Below are 18,942 nucleotides of genomic sequence, written 5' to 3' on the forward strand. Positions count from 1 at the left end.
AGGAGTGTTTCAAGAGGAAACTGTCCTTCCTCCGGATATGATCTCCGGTCCACGGGAAACCGGGAGGATGCCCGCTTTACCCCAGCCCGGGCCTGATCACACATGCAATCGGCATCACGCCTACCTACCATGAATCTTTTAGTTAAAAGTAGATATTCACTTATTTTTATTTTTTTTTTAGCTTTCTTAAGATATTCCTTTCAACTCATAAAAGGGTTAAGGCCTGAAGAACCCCAGGTTGGGTGCTGGCTCATTCCCTCAAGCAGCCCCAGCAGAGGCCTAGAGAGAGGGAGAAAGCCCTAGAGACAGGTGCTCTTTGGCCAGCCCCTTGCCAGAAGGCTTTATACCTGCACGGCCACTGCAGGCTCCTTGTTTCTGCTTCTTAGAAGGACCCTTGGCAACCTGCTAGGTGGGAAAGAGCAGCTATGACGCCAGAATAATGAGGTGGGGAAGCGAGAGGCCGGGGGAGAAGAAGAGTGAAGCTAAGTGGAGGTGTCACGCGTTGGGTCTGCTGGGCTGGCACTGGGCTACCCCCCCGCTGCTCAGAGGACCTTCGACTTTGGAACCACAGGTCCTAAGAAAAGGCTCAGAAGCGTTTTATTTTTTTATTTATTTTTCTTTTTATTTTTTTGAAGCGTTTTAGAGGTGAGGCTGTTTGTCCTGATAGAAAGTGCCCTCAAGAAACCTAATTTCCAATCAGTAGGGGGGAGAAGGGAGGATGGGGGTCGCAGGGGAAGCTCACCAGAGGCCTGAATGGAGCAATCAGCACTTGCCCATTCCCTTGCCCTTGCATACGAGCCCGTATCACTCAGGACGAGAAAGCAGATTTGCCTAAGTCCAGTCCACGCCGGGTTCAATATTCCATCATTGCTCTTCAGGTCCTCAGTTGTCCTCTCAGGGTTTAGAGCAGTGGTTCTCGAGCTGGGGGCAGTTTTGCCCCGCCCCCCCGCCCCTGGGCACATTTAGAAATGTCTGGAGACTCTCCAGGGGGGCTGTGCCTGGCATGTGGGCGCAGAAGCCAGGAAGCTGTAAACATCCCCCTGAGCCCAGGACGGCGCCCACGAAGGTGGTCACCACCCCCAGCACATCGGCAGTGCTGAGATCTAGAAACTCTGACTTACAGGCTACCCCGTACCCCATCTTCCTTTACTAATTTTTTTTTTCTCTTAAGGAGGTGAAAAGCAGTAATTATCACACTGATTTTTCTTGGTTTCCTGCCTGTCTTTTTTTTTTTTTCCCCAAGTCTGCATTTCAATGGCAAAACTTTTGTTTGGTGGAAGTGATCCTGTCTTCCCGGTTGGAATGAGCGTAGAGAGCAGATCCCCGCCCCCCCCCAACTCTCTCTGTAGGTAACCTCCACCGCCCCCCCCCCCCCCCCCCGCCGCCGACATGCGGCTTGAACTCACAGCCCTGAGATTGAGGGTCACAGGATTCGCTGACTGAGCCAGCCAGGCGCCCCCAGATCGCTCATTTTTCGGAGGCCACTGGTGCCTCGGACAGCCTCCCCACGCCCTGCGCCAGACTCTGGTTCGCACAGCGGGTTTGCACTCGTGGGCCCGTGTCCTTACCTGAACCGATGGCATTTATGACACCTTGGTGCTAACAGCGACAAGGCCCCTAAACAAAGCACAGGGCGCTCGGCGTCATGTACGGGGAGGCTGAATGACTGAGCCCAACATTTTGCAAGTGTCCTGACCTGAAGGTCATCACCGACACGTCATAAAGAAGGTGTAGGCAGAAGACGGCTTGTTGGAATGACAGGTGCTTCTGGATCCCTTTTGTGGGCCAACAAAGAACCTTTAATCACAGAGCTGGGTGCTGGAGGTGACATAATAAGATGGGAAAATGAATAATATCCAAAAAAAAAAAAAATCACATCAAACCCACAGTTCTCAAACACAAGTCCACAGAACAACGTGGCAAGTGCCCACCATGGACTCGGGCCCCATCCCCAAGCAACGATACCGATTTGTTCTTTCAGTTACAAAATCCAAACCAATTCTTTAAGGACCTTCCAGGTCCTGGTTCTTCCAGGTCTTGTGTGTCATTCCGTAGCCACAAAGCCAGAGCCCGAGTTGCGGTGGGGAATTAAACAGGACCAGAATGAACAATAATGAGGAGACCTTGGAGGGTAAAACATTATAATGGAACGCGAGCCTGCCTGGTTGGGAGGGAGAGTGGCCGTAGGTCCGGGGAGAGCGTCCGTAGGTCCGGGGAGAGCGTCCGTAGGTCCTCGCCGCACGCGGTCAGCCGCTGTCCTCGCAGCGGCCTCTACTCCGGCAGGAATGAAGCTGCATCGGGCTCATGGGGTCGGACACGTAGCCTGCATCAGAGTAGACACCCGCTGTCACCTACCGGCCCGTGTCCATCCTGCCCTTCTCCCCCCCACCCCCCAGTGCCCCACAGAGCTTCTCCCAGCTCCCGGAACACTCTGGGAAGACTTGCTGGCAGCGGCTGTGGAACGGACACAAAATGCAACATGCAAACCAGAGAGCTGAGACCAGAGGACCGCGGAGGGCGGGGGTGTGATGTGCACCCCAGTGGGCCATAGCAGGGGACGGTTCGAGAAGGTGGTGGGTCGCGGTGGCGAGAACCATGGGCTTCCCTGTCAGGCAAGTCTGGGTTTAAACCCTGGCTCCTCTACTTACTGGTTCTGTGGTTTGTGTCCACTTAACCTTTCTAGGCCTCAGTGTCTTCATCTGCAAAAAGGATCCCTGATCCAGAAGGTTGGGAACGTGAGACAGACCATCCCTAGGGTGCATGACACGGCTGGGGCGAAGCGGAGAAGGGGGGCTGGCATCGAGGACAGGGAAAGAGCCGCTCTCTATGGCAGGTGGCCTCTGGTGAGGCCTTGTTTTGTTTTTGCTCCCTGAGCACCCGGGCCTTGAGTGCACCTCCATGCTTAGGCCTCGATACCAGCGGGATTCGATGCTCATTGAAGCCACGGCCCCGGCTGAGCCCAAGAAGGCAGCCCGAGGCCCAGGCCCAGGCCCAGGCCGCTGTCTTAGAGACCGCGGGCCGGGCGGCACCCGTTCCTCTGATGGCTGGCTGCGTTCTCAGAACGAGGGAGGGAGGCGGGCCCAGGTCACATGGGAGCAGGTGTCATGGGGGGGGGGAGCCGAGGCGGGGAGCCGAGGGGAGGGGAGGGGGGCCCAGGTCACATGGGAGCAGGTGCCATGGGGGGAGGGGGGGAGCCGAGGGAAGGGGAGGCAGGCCCAGGGCACATGGGAATAGGTGCCACGGGGGGTGGGGGGGAGCCGAGGGGAGGGGAGGCAGGCACAGGGCACATGGGAACAGGTGCCACGGGGGGTGGGGGGGAGCCGAGGGGAGGGGAGGTGGGCCCAGGGCACATAGGAGCAGGTGCCATGGGGTGATGGGGGGAGCTGAGGGGAGGGGAGGTGGGCCCAGGGCACATAGGAGCAGGTGCTGCGGGGGGGCGGGGAGCCAGGGGTGGCAGGATACAGAGCGCTGAATCCCAATTTGGGGAGGCTTCTGTGGAAGTCTGAGGGGTCAGGCCCAGCGTTTTGTGGCCTGCAGCCTGACCCCGCACCTGGTCTCAGGCTGCAGGTGTTCGGCGCCGCGCTTAGGCTCCTCATCCACCTGCTAGGGCAGCAGGTGGTGCAGGGCCCCGGTGCCCCTCTGCCTGTCCCCGGGGCATCGGGGGTCCCCACAGGGAGGCCTTGTTCCCCGGCGTGGGTGGCTGTCCTCCGGGGCTGGCCCATGGGGGGGTGATGTTTTTTATTGGCGCGTCGTTGCCAGAAGGGCCGGCACCTGTGTGGCCCCCCCACTTAGGAGGGACCCAAGAGAAATCGGACCACAGGCTTCCAGAAAAGCCTGAGCCGTGGGCGCCCGCCTTGTTACTTGAGGGTGAGAGGCCTGTGGTAGAGAGAAAGTCGGGGTGTATGTAGTTCCATCTCCCTCCTCTAGCCCTGCTCTGGGTGGGGGGGACAATTCCCCAAGGAGCTGTTTTGCCCCAGTTGGCTAATGCCATGAGAATGGAGAGCAATGGAAAGTTCTGCCTTGACCCCTGGGACATTCCTAGGGGGAGATGGAGCTGTATCTCCTTTGCCTGTGGGGCCCGCCCTGCATCCTAACACCCGAGTGTTCTCTTCCACCCCTGGGACCCAGGGGCACAAGCGGAGGGAACCCCAGCTTCACTGCATCACCCCCGTCTCCTCCCTCTTGGGGAGTTCTGCTCCGGGTCTTAGTCCTCCAAGAAACAAGATCGATAACGAAATGCTTCATCTTGCAATGCTCCGTCCACCATGAAAGGAAAGACTTTTGGTCAAAGCACATGTTTCAAGGGATGCCCTATATATCGTGGCTATGTGGTCGCATCATCTGCAAAGGTCTGGAAAAACGGAATTGTCTCTATAAAAAAAAAAAAATGTGATGCTGTGACACCCAGAGCATATGTCCCCCCAACCCGGGCTGAGGGACTGGCCATAGATTATGTTGTTAAGCTGATGATGCAAGGCACTCGACTGCATTCTAGACACATCCTGGGAGTCAGAGCACAAAGTTTCCCTTCTTTAATGTCTCCCAAGTAGTTTGCCTGCATTTAGCCAGAACAATTTTTTTTTCTTCATTTCTTAAAGGCTCTCGAATGCCTTAGGTAATAACACTCGGCAAAATGAAGGGCATTGGTGGGGATCCCGAAGCTGAGGGCTTGCAGGGTCTATTGCCAGCTGAATCAGAGACCTGGAAACCCATCATCCAATTTATTCTTCCCCAAACCCCGGTTCTTGTAATAAATCTGATCTCTTCAACTGACATACATTTTTCTTTTTTCAGTTCTCCATATTGTCAAGGCAAGTTCTCATGAATAAATGAGCCCATTGTGCTAAAATTCCAATTAAATATAGAGCCTCTCAGGCTTAGAGGTTGGAAAAAGGACATTACAGGCCGAGCACATTAATATGGCAGCTGGTGCTAAGGGCGATTACCCATCCTCTGGCTTCCAGGGGCCTGCACAGAACTGTGTCAACTCTTTCCAAGAGTTTTCTTAATTCCTTTTAAAGTAGTCCTGTGCGAAACGGACGCCATCCGTGGTACCTTCACCTCTGCTGCAGCTTGTGGAGGGGGTGGCTGGGTTTACGTTGTACCCTTGAAACACGTTGTACGTGTTTCCTTGGGGGAAGAGCTTCCCCCCAGCAGGTGATGTCATTGCAGAAACTCATCTCCTGTTTCTCTCCTCCCCACGTACCTGCGATGAACTCAGCAAGGTGGCGACAGGGGGTTCGGAGCATCACAAGGTGCAGCCGATTGTTTGCACGAAGGAGAGTTGTACCTTTTTCCACATGTGCACACACTCTGCTACGCTTGTACGAGCACAGCCTTAGGCACACACGTTATTAAACTCAATGGTAAATGCAGAGTTTTGTGAGACTTAAGATCGAAGGTCGTACTTTTATAATATAGTAGTTTTTAAGCACCTGTCATTTCTAGTTATTATATGAAACAAAACCCTTTCTCCCTTGTTATCAGATAAATAATGTCAGCTTCCTAGGGGCGGTTCCCTTAATCAGCCTGAAGGTGACAAATTCTCACCGTATTTGTCAACGGGCGAGGACTGGAGACCTCTCTTCATCTCCTCCAAAGACAGGCCTTGAGAGGAACACGGCCCGGCGCTGCAAAATCCACGACACACATGATTTCACACTAGGAAAAGCACAGTGGCGGTCTGCTAATCACATCTCTATAAAACACAATCTATTCACTCAGCAGAGGTCCCAGAAAACTGACAAAGTGATACAAAGGTGTTTTTATGCTACAAGTGACTAGCTGGGAAAGAGCTCCCAATTAGTTGGAGTAAGTCCGATCCAGGTGTGAGTCCTGGCTCTTCCAGGTAGGCTCCAAAAGTCCTGGCCCCCTTTCTCAGCCTCAGTTTATTCATCTCTAAAATGGGTAAAGTACATCAATAATCTCCAGTTTGTTTTGATGATGATTAAATGTACCAAAAAGGAGCGTTGACTCGAAAACCTGAGTTAATACCATTGTAGGCCTTACTTAAAAGGAACTAACACATCCAGAACACTATTATCTCGGTAATAATCACTACCGAGAAACCACACGCCAAGAGATATCGCTAATATTACACTGCTGAGATGGTGATGAGAGTATCTATTGCGTGATCCCTATGTATCAAGCATTGCCCTCTCTCATCTCGCTTAATCGTTACCATTACCAAATCCTGTCTGTCATTTTACAGGTAAGAAAACTGAGGCTGGAGCAATTAAGTAACTTGTCACACAGGTTTATAGTTGCATAAACCATATGCAACCATAGGTGGTTGGCTCATCTACGGTTCAGACCCAAGGCTTTCAGGTTCCAAACCCTGTGTGCTTATGCACCGTTCAAGCGGGAAGTCCTTCCTGGTTCCCGACCCTCATGAATCCTGCTCTTCTTCCAACTTCTCCTAGTCTTTAACCACCCTGGTTAGTGGGGTTGCTTCCTTTTTTACCTCTTCAGGCTCAAAACCGGAAGCCACCTAAACCCTCACCCTAATATCGAATCACATCTGTCAGTTCATTATGTAGGTGTGGCCTCTCTCATGTCCCCGTCTCTCACCCGCACCTGAGCATCCTCCAGGAGGCTGCCCTAGTCACCCCTGGTACCGGCCTCACTGTGCGCACAGCAGAACTCTTACCTCCCCCGTCCCAAGCCAGTGCTCTCCTTCTCAGTCGCCAGCACCACAGCATTTAGTCACTGCGGCCAACAATTTTAGAGTCACCCTTGGTGTCTGGTTCTCTCAATTCAAATCTCTTTAGCTCTGCCTCCAAAACGTAACCCTAATCAGCTCACCCCCTCTTGACTTTCAAGATCTAGGCCATGTCATCTCTTTCTTGTTGGGGCCCCTGCGACTTGCCTCCTCCATCGTCCTGCTTTTACCCCCTTCCCCTTATAACCCATTCTCCATCTATTACCCAGAGAGATCTTTTCACAGTAGAAAGCCGATTTAGCCATTTGCCTACTTAAAACCTCCCCATGGCCTCCCAGTTCACCGAGAGTAAAACGTACTCTAATGCTCTACCCTCACCTCCAAGGCCCTGGGTCTGACTACCTCAACCTCAACTGGTACCCTGTCCCCATCTTCTGCTAAGCACTTCCTTCTGTCCCTTGAGCCTTCCGAGCTCTTTCCTAATCCAGAGATTTTTGCATTTGTTAACTTGGCTTGGACTAAACTTCTTAATAAAATTGAATCCCGTTTCTCTGAGCCCTTGGCCCTGCCTTCACCCAAGCCTGGATCCCCCCGGCATTCAGACCTTGCTTATAACATCCTTCCTCAGAGAGGCCTTCCCTCACCACCACTCCCTGGCTTATTATCACTGTGTAGCTCATCACAACAATGTACTTCTTTCTTTTAGAACTACATAAAATTAAAAAAAAAAAAAGAACTACATAAAATCACCTTATCTATTTACTTACATATGCCTTCATGCAATGAGGTTGGAAACCTTGTCTATCTTATCTCCCTTACTCCCTGCTATATACTCAACACTGGTGCCTGGTACATAGGAGAAGCTCAAAAAAAAAAATATATATATATAGTTTGAACAATTTTTTTTTAATTTTTTATTTATTTATGATAGTCACAGAGAGAGAGAGAGAGAGGCAGAGACACAGGCGGAGGGAGAAGCAGGCTCCATGCACCGGGAGCCTGATGTGGGATTCGATCCCGAGTCTCCAGGATCGCGCCCTGGGCCAAAGGCAGGCGCCAAACCGCTGCGCCACCCAGGGATCCCTAGTTTGAACAATTTAATTAATTAACAGGTCCTTAAAAAATGTCTATCTCTTAAGTCACTCAATTCTCCCCTCCACAAGGTCTTCTGGTGACAAAAATCCTACCAGGACACTCCCCTGTTCCCCACTGCAGTTCCTTAGGCCAAGGGTCCAAACTCTCTGCGGTCCACACCTACCTGTGTTCTGTGTGTATCTTATGTTCTACAATTCCTCAGCATCGTTTCCCCCCAAGTTCAAGCCGCACTAATAGACTTTGGATTTTCCAAAATATCTTGAATTTTCCTTCTTCCGTAGTTGTGACTGAGCTGCTCCCACTACTTGAATCCACTCTGGGACATCTTTATCCTTGAGGGGAAGCAATAAGAAGGAACATTCTAGTGCCAGAGTCCTTGAATTTGAATCCTGACTCTATTACTTACTAGCGATGGCCCCGGGCCTAAATTAATTAACTGTTCTTTACCTCTGTTTATGCAACTGTAAAATAGGAATTATAACCAAACTTGGCTTATAAGGTGAATCAGGGGAACTAAAGAATTTACTAAGTTTAAAATACTTTGAAAAGTGTTGGCCCTCAGTAAATCTTACCTACTTTCATTATGCGTCAAGGTCCAACTCAAAGGCAATATTTCCTCAGAGTCTTCTTGGAAACTGCACTCGGAATTTCATACCCCCTAGTACTCCGTACTTCTAATACAGTGTTTGTCGGAGTCTGCCTTGGTGTAGCATGATCTGTCTCTGTTTACTAGTAAACCACACTAAACAGAATATTCCTGGAGGTCAGAGACCCTGTCTGACATCTGTGGGCTTAGCCTGTACTTTGTAAATAGTTAAAACAATTAAAGTGCATAAAATAAAGTTATTACAAAAAGTTCATTTGGAGAAGTTAGATTTTTCTTAATTCTTTTTTAAAATATTTTATTTATTTATCCATGAGAGACACACAGAGAGAGAGAGAGAAGAGAGAGAGAGAGAGAGAGGCAGAGCCACAGACATAGGGGAAGCAGGCTCCATGCAGGGAGCCCGACGTGGGACTCGATCCCGGGACTCCAGGATCACGCCCTGGGCCAAAGGCAGATGCTACACCACTGAGCCACCCAGGGATCCCCAGATTTTTCTTAATTCTAATATAAATCCACACTGCTTAACTTACTTAGCTGCCTTAAAATGACTGCATGCTTGGCCTCCCCCCTTTTTTTTCTTTAAGATTTTATTTATTTGACACAGAGAGAGAGCACAAGCAGGGGGAGCAGCAGAGGGAGATGGAGAAGCAGGCTCTCTGCTGAGCAGGGAGCCCGAGGTGGGGCTCGATCCCAGGACCCCAGGATCATGACCCGAGCAAAGGGCAGATGCTTAACTGACTGAGCCACTCAGGTGCCTCTGGCCTCACTTTCTTAAGGAATAAAGTGAAGCTGTGTCTTAGAGGAAAGCAAGGATTCCAAAGAAGTAAAAATATTGACTTAACATGGGGCATGGTATTATCTCAACCACCATTAAGTGTCAAACCACAGTCAGTTCTGGGCAACAGAATGCCATTCGAGTTATTTTTTTAGAATAAAAGTTACCCTTCCAATACCCTAAAATTTACCTACTAAGACCTCTTTAGCATTCTCGCTTTTTAGGAAATGTGCTATACACAGTAGTCTTGGCAACAAGACTATAGGGAATAAATATTTTATCATCAAAAAGGCTATCTGGTTTCCTATGAATAAAAGCCCGTCTCCAAGCTGTCTTATTTATTCAGTTGCTGAATGCAATTCATGCCAGGGGCCTTAACCTCCCTGCCCGAGAGAGCCCGCATGGGCCGGCTGCGGACACTGTTCTAGGATGACAGACAGATGGAAGCTAAGCGCGCCCCGGGCAGACAAAGCAGAAGAAACCAGACCCTGATCAATGGGACTAGTTGTCCTCAACCCATGTGCGTCCAGACTTCAGCAGGAGTTTCACAGGAGCCCCGAGTTCAGGAGACACACCGCAGGGCCTCCGTTTGCTGAAGTTGCGGTCGGTGAAGAGAAGCATTTCCAGTGATGCCGCCGCCCCACGAATTCAATGAAAGTAAATGTGAACTAATGGCAGGTAAGAAAAGCACTCAGTTTTGCAGTGTTTCGGTATTACTAGTCAACGAGGAGGCCTTCTTTATGCTAAAAGGGTGTTGCATATTATATACAGGCACATATATGAATGCTATAGGATACTGTACGGGTAATATCATGTATTTGTTTAATGGGGATGTAATGACGTTTTCTCCTTTACAGAGAATAACAGGTTCTTTATGTTCGCTTTTACACATGACCCCATCATAGCGATACATTTTATTTTCATTCTAAAAGAGGGCTTCAGTCATTTTAGACTATCAGGTTCAAATTAGCTCCGTGGCATAAATATAAAGACAGACGTAATCATCAGCCATTGTCTCTTATGGAGGTGCCCTGGTGGGTGAATAATTTCTACAAAATCAAGAGCAGAACTAGAAGCATATCTTCTGCTTTTCTTTCTTTTTTTTTAAATAAGATTTTATTTATTTATTCATGAAAGACACAGAGAAAGAGAGAGGCAGAGACACAGGCAGAGGGAAAAGCAGGCTCCATGCAGGGAGCCTGATGTGGGACTCAATCCCGGGTCTCCAGGATCAGGCCCTGGGCCCAAGGCAGATGCTAAACCGCTGAGCCACCCAGGGATTCCCCTTTTTTCTGCTTTTCAAACCAATCTCTCTGCGTATAGACTACCTAGCAGATGGTTGGCTACTTAGGTCAGTCCATACTCAACTCCAAAGTATATAATCTGCGTTTTTGGGTGTGCCTGCCATCCAGACCGTGGTTTGTCGCACCAGTTAGCATGTTAACAGTCACCTGGTCTGTGAGTGGACTTCCACACCCTCAGCAAAGACAAGAATGTTCTAAACCAGGAGGCTATGTTGGCTGAAAGGAATGCAGAGAAAACGGTGTCCATGACAAGCGCGTTAAGCAAAAAAGTATCATCCAAAGAGAAGTACATCAATATGTAATTGGATTACAGAAGAGCTATGACAAGTGGGGAAAGTGCTAGATCATAGAATACGCCCAAATGTTCTTCAGAGCAGGAGTAAGGCTCTCTATACACTGAATTAGGGGGTTCATGTACATTCTAGGCACAGCTCCAGAAAGGAATATTAAAACAGAGTTTTCTGTACACTTAAAAAAAGAAAAAGACCAACAAACAGATTACTAGAAGCTACCATGGTTTCAATAAGAAAAAAAAAAATGTTGGGCGCCTGGGTGGCTCAGCGGTTGAGCATCTGCCTTGGGCTCAGGTCATGACCCCGGGGTTCAGGAATCGAGTCCCGCGTCGGGCTCCCTGCATGGAGCCTGCTTCTCCCTCTGCCTGTGTCTCTGCCTCTCTCTCTCTCTCTCTCTGTCTCTCATGAATAAATAAAAAAATAATTTAAAAGATGTTAGGTTTGCTTTATTCCTTCGTGTTGAAGATAAATTTAAATGGGAAATCCACAGGGGGAACACACGCCCGGATTCCCGCAGATCCTGGACAGAGTTTCTCCTGATTGCTCGTAAGAAAGAAGAGGAGATTCGTGTCAAACGACAGGTGGTTGGATTGAATTGTCACCGGCTGAACCAGAGAAGAACTGACATAGACTTCAGGTAGGTGACATTCTTCAAAGGGGGGAGCTGAGCCTTAGATACGGGAACGGTTAGAAGAAAATGAAGCTAGAATTGTCCTAAAATAGGCTGGGTTGTTCCAGAAGGCGGTGCTGTCCCATCCCGTCCCTGGAGGTTTGCCAGGTATGGCTGGAGGGCCTCAGCCTGGGGTGGGGGGACCCGAGCGACGGGACATTCCAGCTCCCTCCATGCCCCACGCTCGGTGGCGCTCTGGGGCGTGTTCCCGGGTCTGTGAAGCTGGTTTTCCTGTGTGGGCGAGGCGGGGGAGGTGACATTTCTCGCCGAGGTGGCCGACTTTACCTTCCTCGTCTGTGGTGCCGGCCGTTGGGCCAGGGCCGAGGGCCTGCCCCGGGAGCCCATCGCTTAAGGCCCGGCGTGACAGGCTGGTGCAAGGCCGGTGCCGGGGAGTCCGAGGCCGCTTCATGGGAGTCTTGATAGAAGATAAATTTGTAGAACATTCCTGTCGCAGCGCCTGAGGGGTAGAGAAAGAACTCTCTGGAAAACACGCAGTCGGGCAGCCCGGGGGGCTCAGCCGGTGAGCGCCCGCCTTCAGCCCAGGGCCTGGTCCTGGAGACCCGGGATCGAGTCCCCCGTCGGGCTCCCTGCGTGGGGCCTGCTTCTCCCTCTGCCTGTGCCTCTGCCTCTCTCTCTCTCTCTCTGTGTGTCTCTCATGAAAAAATAAATAAAATCTTAAAAAAAAAAAAAAAACCCAACACTCAGTCAGCTCGTAATCCAGGCAGGGACACCGTCAAGCAAGGCCCAGGCGGAGCGGGACGAGTCCTGTCCAGAGGGGCTGCAGGGGAGGCCGGTGCCGTGTCTCCAGGCCCCGGGACGAGTTCACAGGGCCCGGGGGAGCCTCAGCGCCGGGGCCGGCCTGCAGCCGTCGGGCCTGCTGGGGTTGCAGCCCCGAGTCGTGCCTTCCCGGGACGCCGGTGGCGCCGCAAATGCTTCTGACTGGATTTCGGCCCAAAGAAGGCAGCGGGGGGCGGGGGGCGCCCAGTCCCACAGAGACCATGTGTACCCCCCACCCCCCACCCCTCCCAGGTGGGTTTGCAGCACCGGGGCCTTGCACCTGGAGCGTTCTCGCCAGTGACCGGACAGAATCAGAGAGACCCAGGCCATGGGGCTGGCCCCGATGAGGGAGGCGGTTTCTCGGCCTGTGCAGGGCTCCGTGGCCGCACACTTCCTCTGAGGCCGCCCGCAGGTGCTGGGGAGGCCCGGATCTGGCCCCCCAGAGAAGTGACCCGCGTGACCTCCGGAGCTCGGGGAAGCAGGCCCGACGGCGGCCCGGGGCCTGGCAGTCCTGCCCCCTCTGCCCAGGCTCGCGGCCCTCCGGAGCGGCGCGTGGCGAGCCACTGGCCTCTCCCTGACGTGGCCGCGAGCTCCAGGCCGGGGCTCCCTGCCTGCGAAGACGGTCGCGACGTTCCCGTGGAGAAACGCCCTTCACCGTCCTGCAGACGGGACCAGCTTTGTCCCGCCTCGGTTTGTGAGAGCTTCTAGACAGTTCTTACCTTCCCCTCTCCCCCGAGGGCTTGCCCGTCCCCGGGCGGCCACGGCCAAACCTGAGACGGAAGGTGCTCAGCGTCCTAAGCCAGGTGCCTCCGACGGCCGCAGCTCTCTAAGCTGCCCGCAGGGATTCATCTTCCTACACGTTGCACTGAAGACCATTGGGTTACTGGTGTGGTTAGAGACCTTCTTCATTGGAGAGTTGGTCCAATTAGCTTTTGCGCAGCTAACGGTGCCGTCGGGCTGCTGGTAACCTAGAAGGCTTAGCCACCTGGACTTTGCAAAGGCAACACCATCCCGAGGCCTCACAGCTTCGCAAAGATGCTTTGTGGTTTGTTAGGATTTCTTCCTTTTTCTTTTCTTTCTTTCTTTTTTGCCGTCTGTCATAAGGATGTTACTTGTGAAAGAATATTAGCAGGGGGATCAATGGCCTCTGCACCTTCATCGCCTTCCTCAAGGGGAACGTATCCGAGTTAAAAGTCATTTCTTTCACTCAAAACGCAACACAGACAGGTAACATCGAACCAGAACCTAAGTCCTCTGACGCTAATCTAGGGGACTAAGACCAAGAAAAGGTACAGAAACAGCCTGCTTGATCCCTAATAAAGGTGTTTACTCGAGGAAAATAAATGCTTTGCCATAGAAAAGGCTACCGGAGTCAGCTGGCTGTTCCTTTTGGCATTTAGCTGGAAACAAATAGATCTGTTTAAAACAGATCCGTCACCAGGGATAAAGGCCTTTCTATGCTTTGCAGCGTCTGGGTAGCCCACCTTTTCTCTGGCCGAGAGAGAAAGATGACGTTTCTAGTAGAAACGGGATCACCTTTGGCCTAACTTTGAAATAGTCCAGACGGACTCTTAGGAATTAGCATTTGTTAATTTATCAGCTAAGTTCAACATATTTATTTATTCATGATTTCATCCTGGCTGTTTTCAGAACATTATTTTGTCTCTGTCGATATTCCCTACTTGATAACATCCTAAATTAAAACAAATTTATTGCTCCCATTACAGTGAATGGGCAATGGCCAAAATATTTAGTGGGGCCAGAGGTCAGAGCAAAACATCCCTTTCAGGAACATCAAACCCATCTGCTTTCTTTCAATGGCAAATGTCCCCGGGCCATAAAAGGCCCAGAAAGACTTGGCAATGGGTCACGGCTCCGCTGGAGCCATTAGGCAGATATCCAAGGTCTCGGGCTCCCCCATTTTTAAGAGAAAAAGCAATTAGGAAAAGAGTTATGAATAAGGAAAAATGCAGCAAGAATTGAAAGTGCCTCCTAGTTCCTTGATGGCTCATGCATTTTTAATGTCCTCAACAGTAACCTAACAATACCACCACCTCTCAGGTTACCTGTACTTTAAGCAGGCGTGAGGAATTGTGCAATCCGGTAGGAGGTGCACTTTGCACGCCTCGACTGCTAAAACTCAGGAACGTCCTTTAAATACAGCCCAAAACCTTTCTTATCCTACACTTTTTGCACTTACTATCATCCCCCCCCCAAAAAAGGGAAAGTATTTCAAATTTTAGAACTAGGAGATCTGGGGAGCATGACGGTCATAAAGCTCACCCCCAACTCCTCCATTTACACAAGCTCCCATTTTACCGAGAAGGAGGTCGAGGCCTCGAGAAGTGAAACGACTTACCCAAGTTCAATTTTTTTTTAAATTTTTATTTATTTATGATAGTCACAGAGAGAGAGGCAGAGACACAGGCGGAGGGAGAAGCAGGCTCCATGCACCGGGAGCCTGATGTGGGATTCGATCCCGGGTCTCCAGGATCACGCCCTGGGCCAAAGGCAGGCGCCAAACCACTGCACCACCCAGGGATCCGACTTACCCAAGTCCATATACCAAGGTTGTGTAGTGAAGCCAGGAGCTACCCTGGAGGTCGAAACGTCTAGTCTTTGATAATTTTTATTTCTCTCTCTCTCTCTCTCTTTTTTTTTTTTTTTTTTTTTTAAGGAGAAAAGGGAAACAAAAACTTGTTGCATACCTGCTAAGCGTCAGGGACTCTGCTAGAGACCTCCCAGATCTCATTACGTTCGCTCCGTCTAACAACCCGTGTTACGCGTGTGGAAAAGGAGTCTGGGTCTTGTCCAGGATCACGCGGCCGTAATTCAAACGCAGGCCGGAGAGCACACGAGTCACCTGTTTTCCTTAACTGAATTAGCTCTAGGGAAGATTCCAAACTTACGCCTCTGACCTGGTCTCTCTCCTTCTCTCCCTGGTTGATTATCAAGCACGACGCCAGGTGCCGTGCTAAGTGCTAGGAACCCAGATGCGAGTGTGATGGACGTGGACGCTACCCTTTGGGGTAAACAGAAATGCAGACTTGTATCTTAGCAGAATCCTAAAATAAAGACCTTCTCCTCTAGAGCCTAATATAATCATTTGGTTTCATCTACTCCCAGACTCTGTTCCAGCTTTGCCCGTTGTCTCAATAACGTTCTTTACAGCAAAAGCGTTGGGTTCCGAAGCACACGTTGCATTCCGTTGTTCTGTTTCTTTAATTTCCTTCCGTTGCAAACAGTTTCTCGGTCTTTACTTGGGTTTTTTTTATGACCCTGCACATTTTTGAAGACCACGGGCCAGGAATTTTGCGGAATACCCCTGGGTTTGGTTTTACCTGAGGCTTACCCCTGGCTAGATTCGCGTTCTGTGCTTTGTGTTCTCTTCGTCGTAGCCCATCACATTTTCATCTGCCCCGCAATTGCGTCCCTCATTTTCATGACTTGATCAAGCTGGTGTCTGGCGGGACCCTCCACCACAGAACTACTCTTTTTGTAATAAATATTTTGTGGGGGGTGGTGCGAGACTGTATAAATACCCCACATCTCAGCCAAATCTCAAGATCTTCATTTATTTATATCCGTACGGATTTCAAGTTACTCTTTTACTCAACGGGTTATAACGCTACTGTCATTATTTTGAAGCTGGAATCGTCTCGTGGTTGGCAGGTGGGGGCCCCTTTAAGCTGTCCCTCTGCTGGGTGCTCCTCTTTGGGGATCTCTTTACTTTCTGGCACCAGACGTTCCAGGCTCCTTTGGCACGCTTCTTGTCCCGGCCTTGACACCTGCCCTGCTCCGGAAGGGTGGAGGACAGGACTTGCAGACCAAGATCGGGGCGCTCGGCGCGTTCCTCGTGGAAGTGTCGCTGCCCCGGCCGGCCCTCTGGCGGAGCGGGCAGAGGTGATGAGCGGGCAGGTATACAGGTGCACGCGTGAGCACGCTCAGACCTCCCCTCCACCCGCACATCACGAATCGGTGCCCTCTCTCCAGTCCAGTCCCCCGTCGCGGCGTCCGTTCTACGTGTCTCCCTTTCCACGTCTCTTCCCTGACGCTGGGAAACCTGCTCCCCGTCGTCCTTGGCACATTTACCCGTTTGATCCATGCCCCCAAACGTGCCCCTCTCCGGGTGCCGTCACACGCCGTCCCTCGACTCGGATGTGGACGTCCTGCTATGCCCGACGTAGGCTCCCCTGCTGTCCCCACCCGCTCGTGCTCTGACTCAGTGCCCCGGGCTACTGCCCACCTGTTTGCCCCAGCAGGTGCCTCCTCACCCACCTTGGGCTCCGGCGCTGAGCTGTGCCCGACCTGATGGCCTCCCCACCCCGTGCGGGTCCCAGGCACCAGCACAGGCCGCCTGGCTACGCTTGCACCCTCCTCCCCACCCTGATGCTTCAACCTCCCCACACCAGGCCCCTCCCTGTAGCCTTCTCAACCCGCATGGAACCGCGGGGACCACCGCCTCCCCACAGGAACACCCCCCCGCCCCGTGCAAGGGCTCCGACACGTCATGGGGGGTCCCTGCTTCCCCTCTCACGGATGCCCTCCCTGCCAGGCTTGGACGCTGACCTCGTGCCGGGTCTCCCACGTGGGTGCCTTCCTCACCGTGCCCGGGCTCCAGAATCTCGGCTGGGCGGCCGCACACCTTGCTTCGGCCTGGCCCAGCTCGGACACTGCAGGCCAGGCGCTGCCACCCGTGCCGGCCACGTGGGCACTCTCTGCGCCCTGCTCGGACCCAGACGTCCTGTTCCAGGCCGGGGAGCGCCCAGCCTTGCTCAGCCCTATCTGATGGCTTTCGGACCAAACCATTTAGAAGGAAAAGGGAAGGGACGGGGACTAACCAGGACGAACTGTTCAAACTGTTAATCAGATCGTCTCTGATGACGTCTCTGCCCCAAATCCCAACGTTCTAACGCCCTGTTCCGGCTGATAAAGCTTCTGGGGTTCGGCCTCCACCTGGTAGCAGTCTCGCCCGCCTCTTTCCTGAGTCCTCCACACAGCCCGCCTACGTCTCTGTCCCCTGCCCTACGAACCCCGCACGTGCTTTTCCACCCTGCCCACGGCTGTGTCTCAGGACCCCCCTTGTCCTCGCCATTGCAAGCGCCCCATCCTACCTGGCCTCCCAGTCACTCTTCATCCTCCAGCTCGTTCTAACGGCCTGCACAGTACTTGGCCACCAGCTCGTTTTCTTGGGTATTTGTTCATTGTTTGTCGCCTGCGTAGCCCGATGCGTACCCTGCCTCCATCTACTTGGGAAGTCACCTTTAGAACTTACTGGTCACGCTCATGGCTTCCCGTGCCTGACCTCAAAGGATCCCTAACTAATCCTCCTTCCCACCCACCCCAGTGAGCGAGCCTCCATCAGTGACGAACAAGAGGTGGCGGATAAAAATAGTCGGGGATCCTGGCTCCTCGTTGGGAAAATTCCGAGGTGTGGTCTATGCCCCCAGAGGTCACAAGGTGACACTAAGCCTTAGCTGCTCAGAGCAGTGACTTACTCATTAACATAGCCCTTTATTTACTTTTCTCAGTTCCTTCCCTTTCCTTCCCTGTGCTTGAGATCACATCCCCCCAACCCCCCCCCCCCCCAAATAATTTTCACTCAGATCCTTGTCTTGTGGTCTGTTGTTTTTTTTTTTTTCTCGAGGAACTCAGCTTAGCATGGCCTGCCTCCTCTGACTACAAGGGACCTTGTTTGCCTCGCTCCCCAGTGCCTTGGACTATGCACCCAATAGAGATGTGTTCAGCGGATGAATGCAGGCTCCTCCCTTGCAACTTCACGCATATTTATCTTTGCTTATCTCCCTCTGACTCCTTGCTCAGCCTCCTGCCATTTCTTTAGCCAGTGCCCGAGAACAAGCTGCGTTCCCCTGACACATGACCTCTGCAAAAGCCTCCCCACTGCTGTTTCCTGCCCAGCCCAGGGTCTTCGTTAGGGCTTCCTCACCCATTCGGGGGCTTTCGGTACAGTCTTATGGATATGACAGGGAAATGGAACAGCATGCAGAGTCGCTCTTCTGGGATAGAGGTGACGGCCACACGGAAGGGCAGCAGGAGCCACAGCGGCCTCAGCGCTGCCCTAGGCGTTTGCTCTAGCCGTGGGCAGAACTCGCCTCATATTGCATATTCATCTCATCAGCTGCGGACAGTGGATTCTTCATCCAGAGGGACGCGCGTGTCGCCTGGGGCCTCACAGGGCACCTGGCATTGGCCAGTTGAAGGAAATGTGTTGACGTCTTGAAGGTAGCCTTATTTTTTTTTTCCCCCACGGGGAGACGAGTTTCCAACGTATGCAGACAAGTTTCCAATGTATGCAGTTTCAGAACTACGTGACTTGAAAAAAAAAAAATCAGTTTTTTTTTTTTAAGTTCCTAGAACAGGGGTCAGAAAATGTTTCCTGTAAATACAGGGCCAGTTAGTAAATATTTTAGAATTTGCGGACTATATGGTCTCTGTTGGCGACCATTCAACTTTACGTTACAGCACAAAAGCAGGCATAGACGGTATGTAAACGAGTGTGGCCACGGTCACAAAAAAAAACTTGACAAAACCAGGCGGGGTGTTAGACTTGGCCCGTGGGGCAAATAGTGTATCAGCCTCGCCTTTAGGGCAAGAGACAACCCTGTGTGTGGTGCTTCCCTAAGGTGTCTTCGACCTTTGGGCCAAACAGTGCAATCCCAAGGACAGCGGGCTCTCCGCTCGTCTCTCATTTTAGTAGTTTCTCTCAGAAGACGAATAATTAAGACTAAACTACACGAGC

At 51.7% G+C, this 18,942-nt stretch overlaps 1 protein-coding gene across 2 annotated transcripts in view; it reads right to left on the reverse strand.

The window, feature by feature from the left end:
* Nucleotides 1-1,434: 1,434 nt before the first annotated feature.
* Nucleotides 1,435-18,942, reverse strand: part of LOC121487663 (serine/threonine-protein kinase TNNI3K) — a 282,331-nt gene continuing 264,823 nt past the window's right edge. The window contains exons 23-24 of one of the 2 annotated variants that reach the window (XM_041749611.1): nucleotides 5,551-5,630; nucleotides 1,435-2,323 (exon numbers count right to left, since the gene is read on the reverse strand). In XM_041749611.1, coding sequence (XP_041605545.1) covers nucleotides 2,247-2,323; nucleotides 5,551-5,630 — 157 coding nt within the window. In that variant the 3' untranslated portion in view covers nucleotides 1,435-2,246. The remainder of the gene's footprint in view (nucleotides 2,324-5,550; nucleotides 5,631-18,942) is intronic. The other variant, XM_041749610.1, reaches the window with a different exon arrangement.

Source organism: Vulpes lagopus, chromosome 3 (assembly GCF_018345385.1).
Source record: "Vulpes lagopus strain Blue_001 chromosome 3, ASM1834538v1, whole genome shotgun sequence".
In the NCBI taxonomy this organism is placed as follows: Eukaryota; Metazoa; Chordata; class Mammalia; order Carnivora; family Canidae; genus Vulpes; species Vulpes lagopus.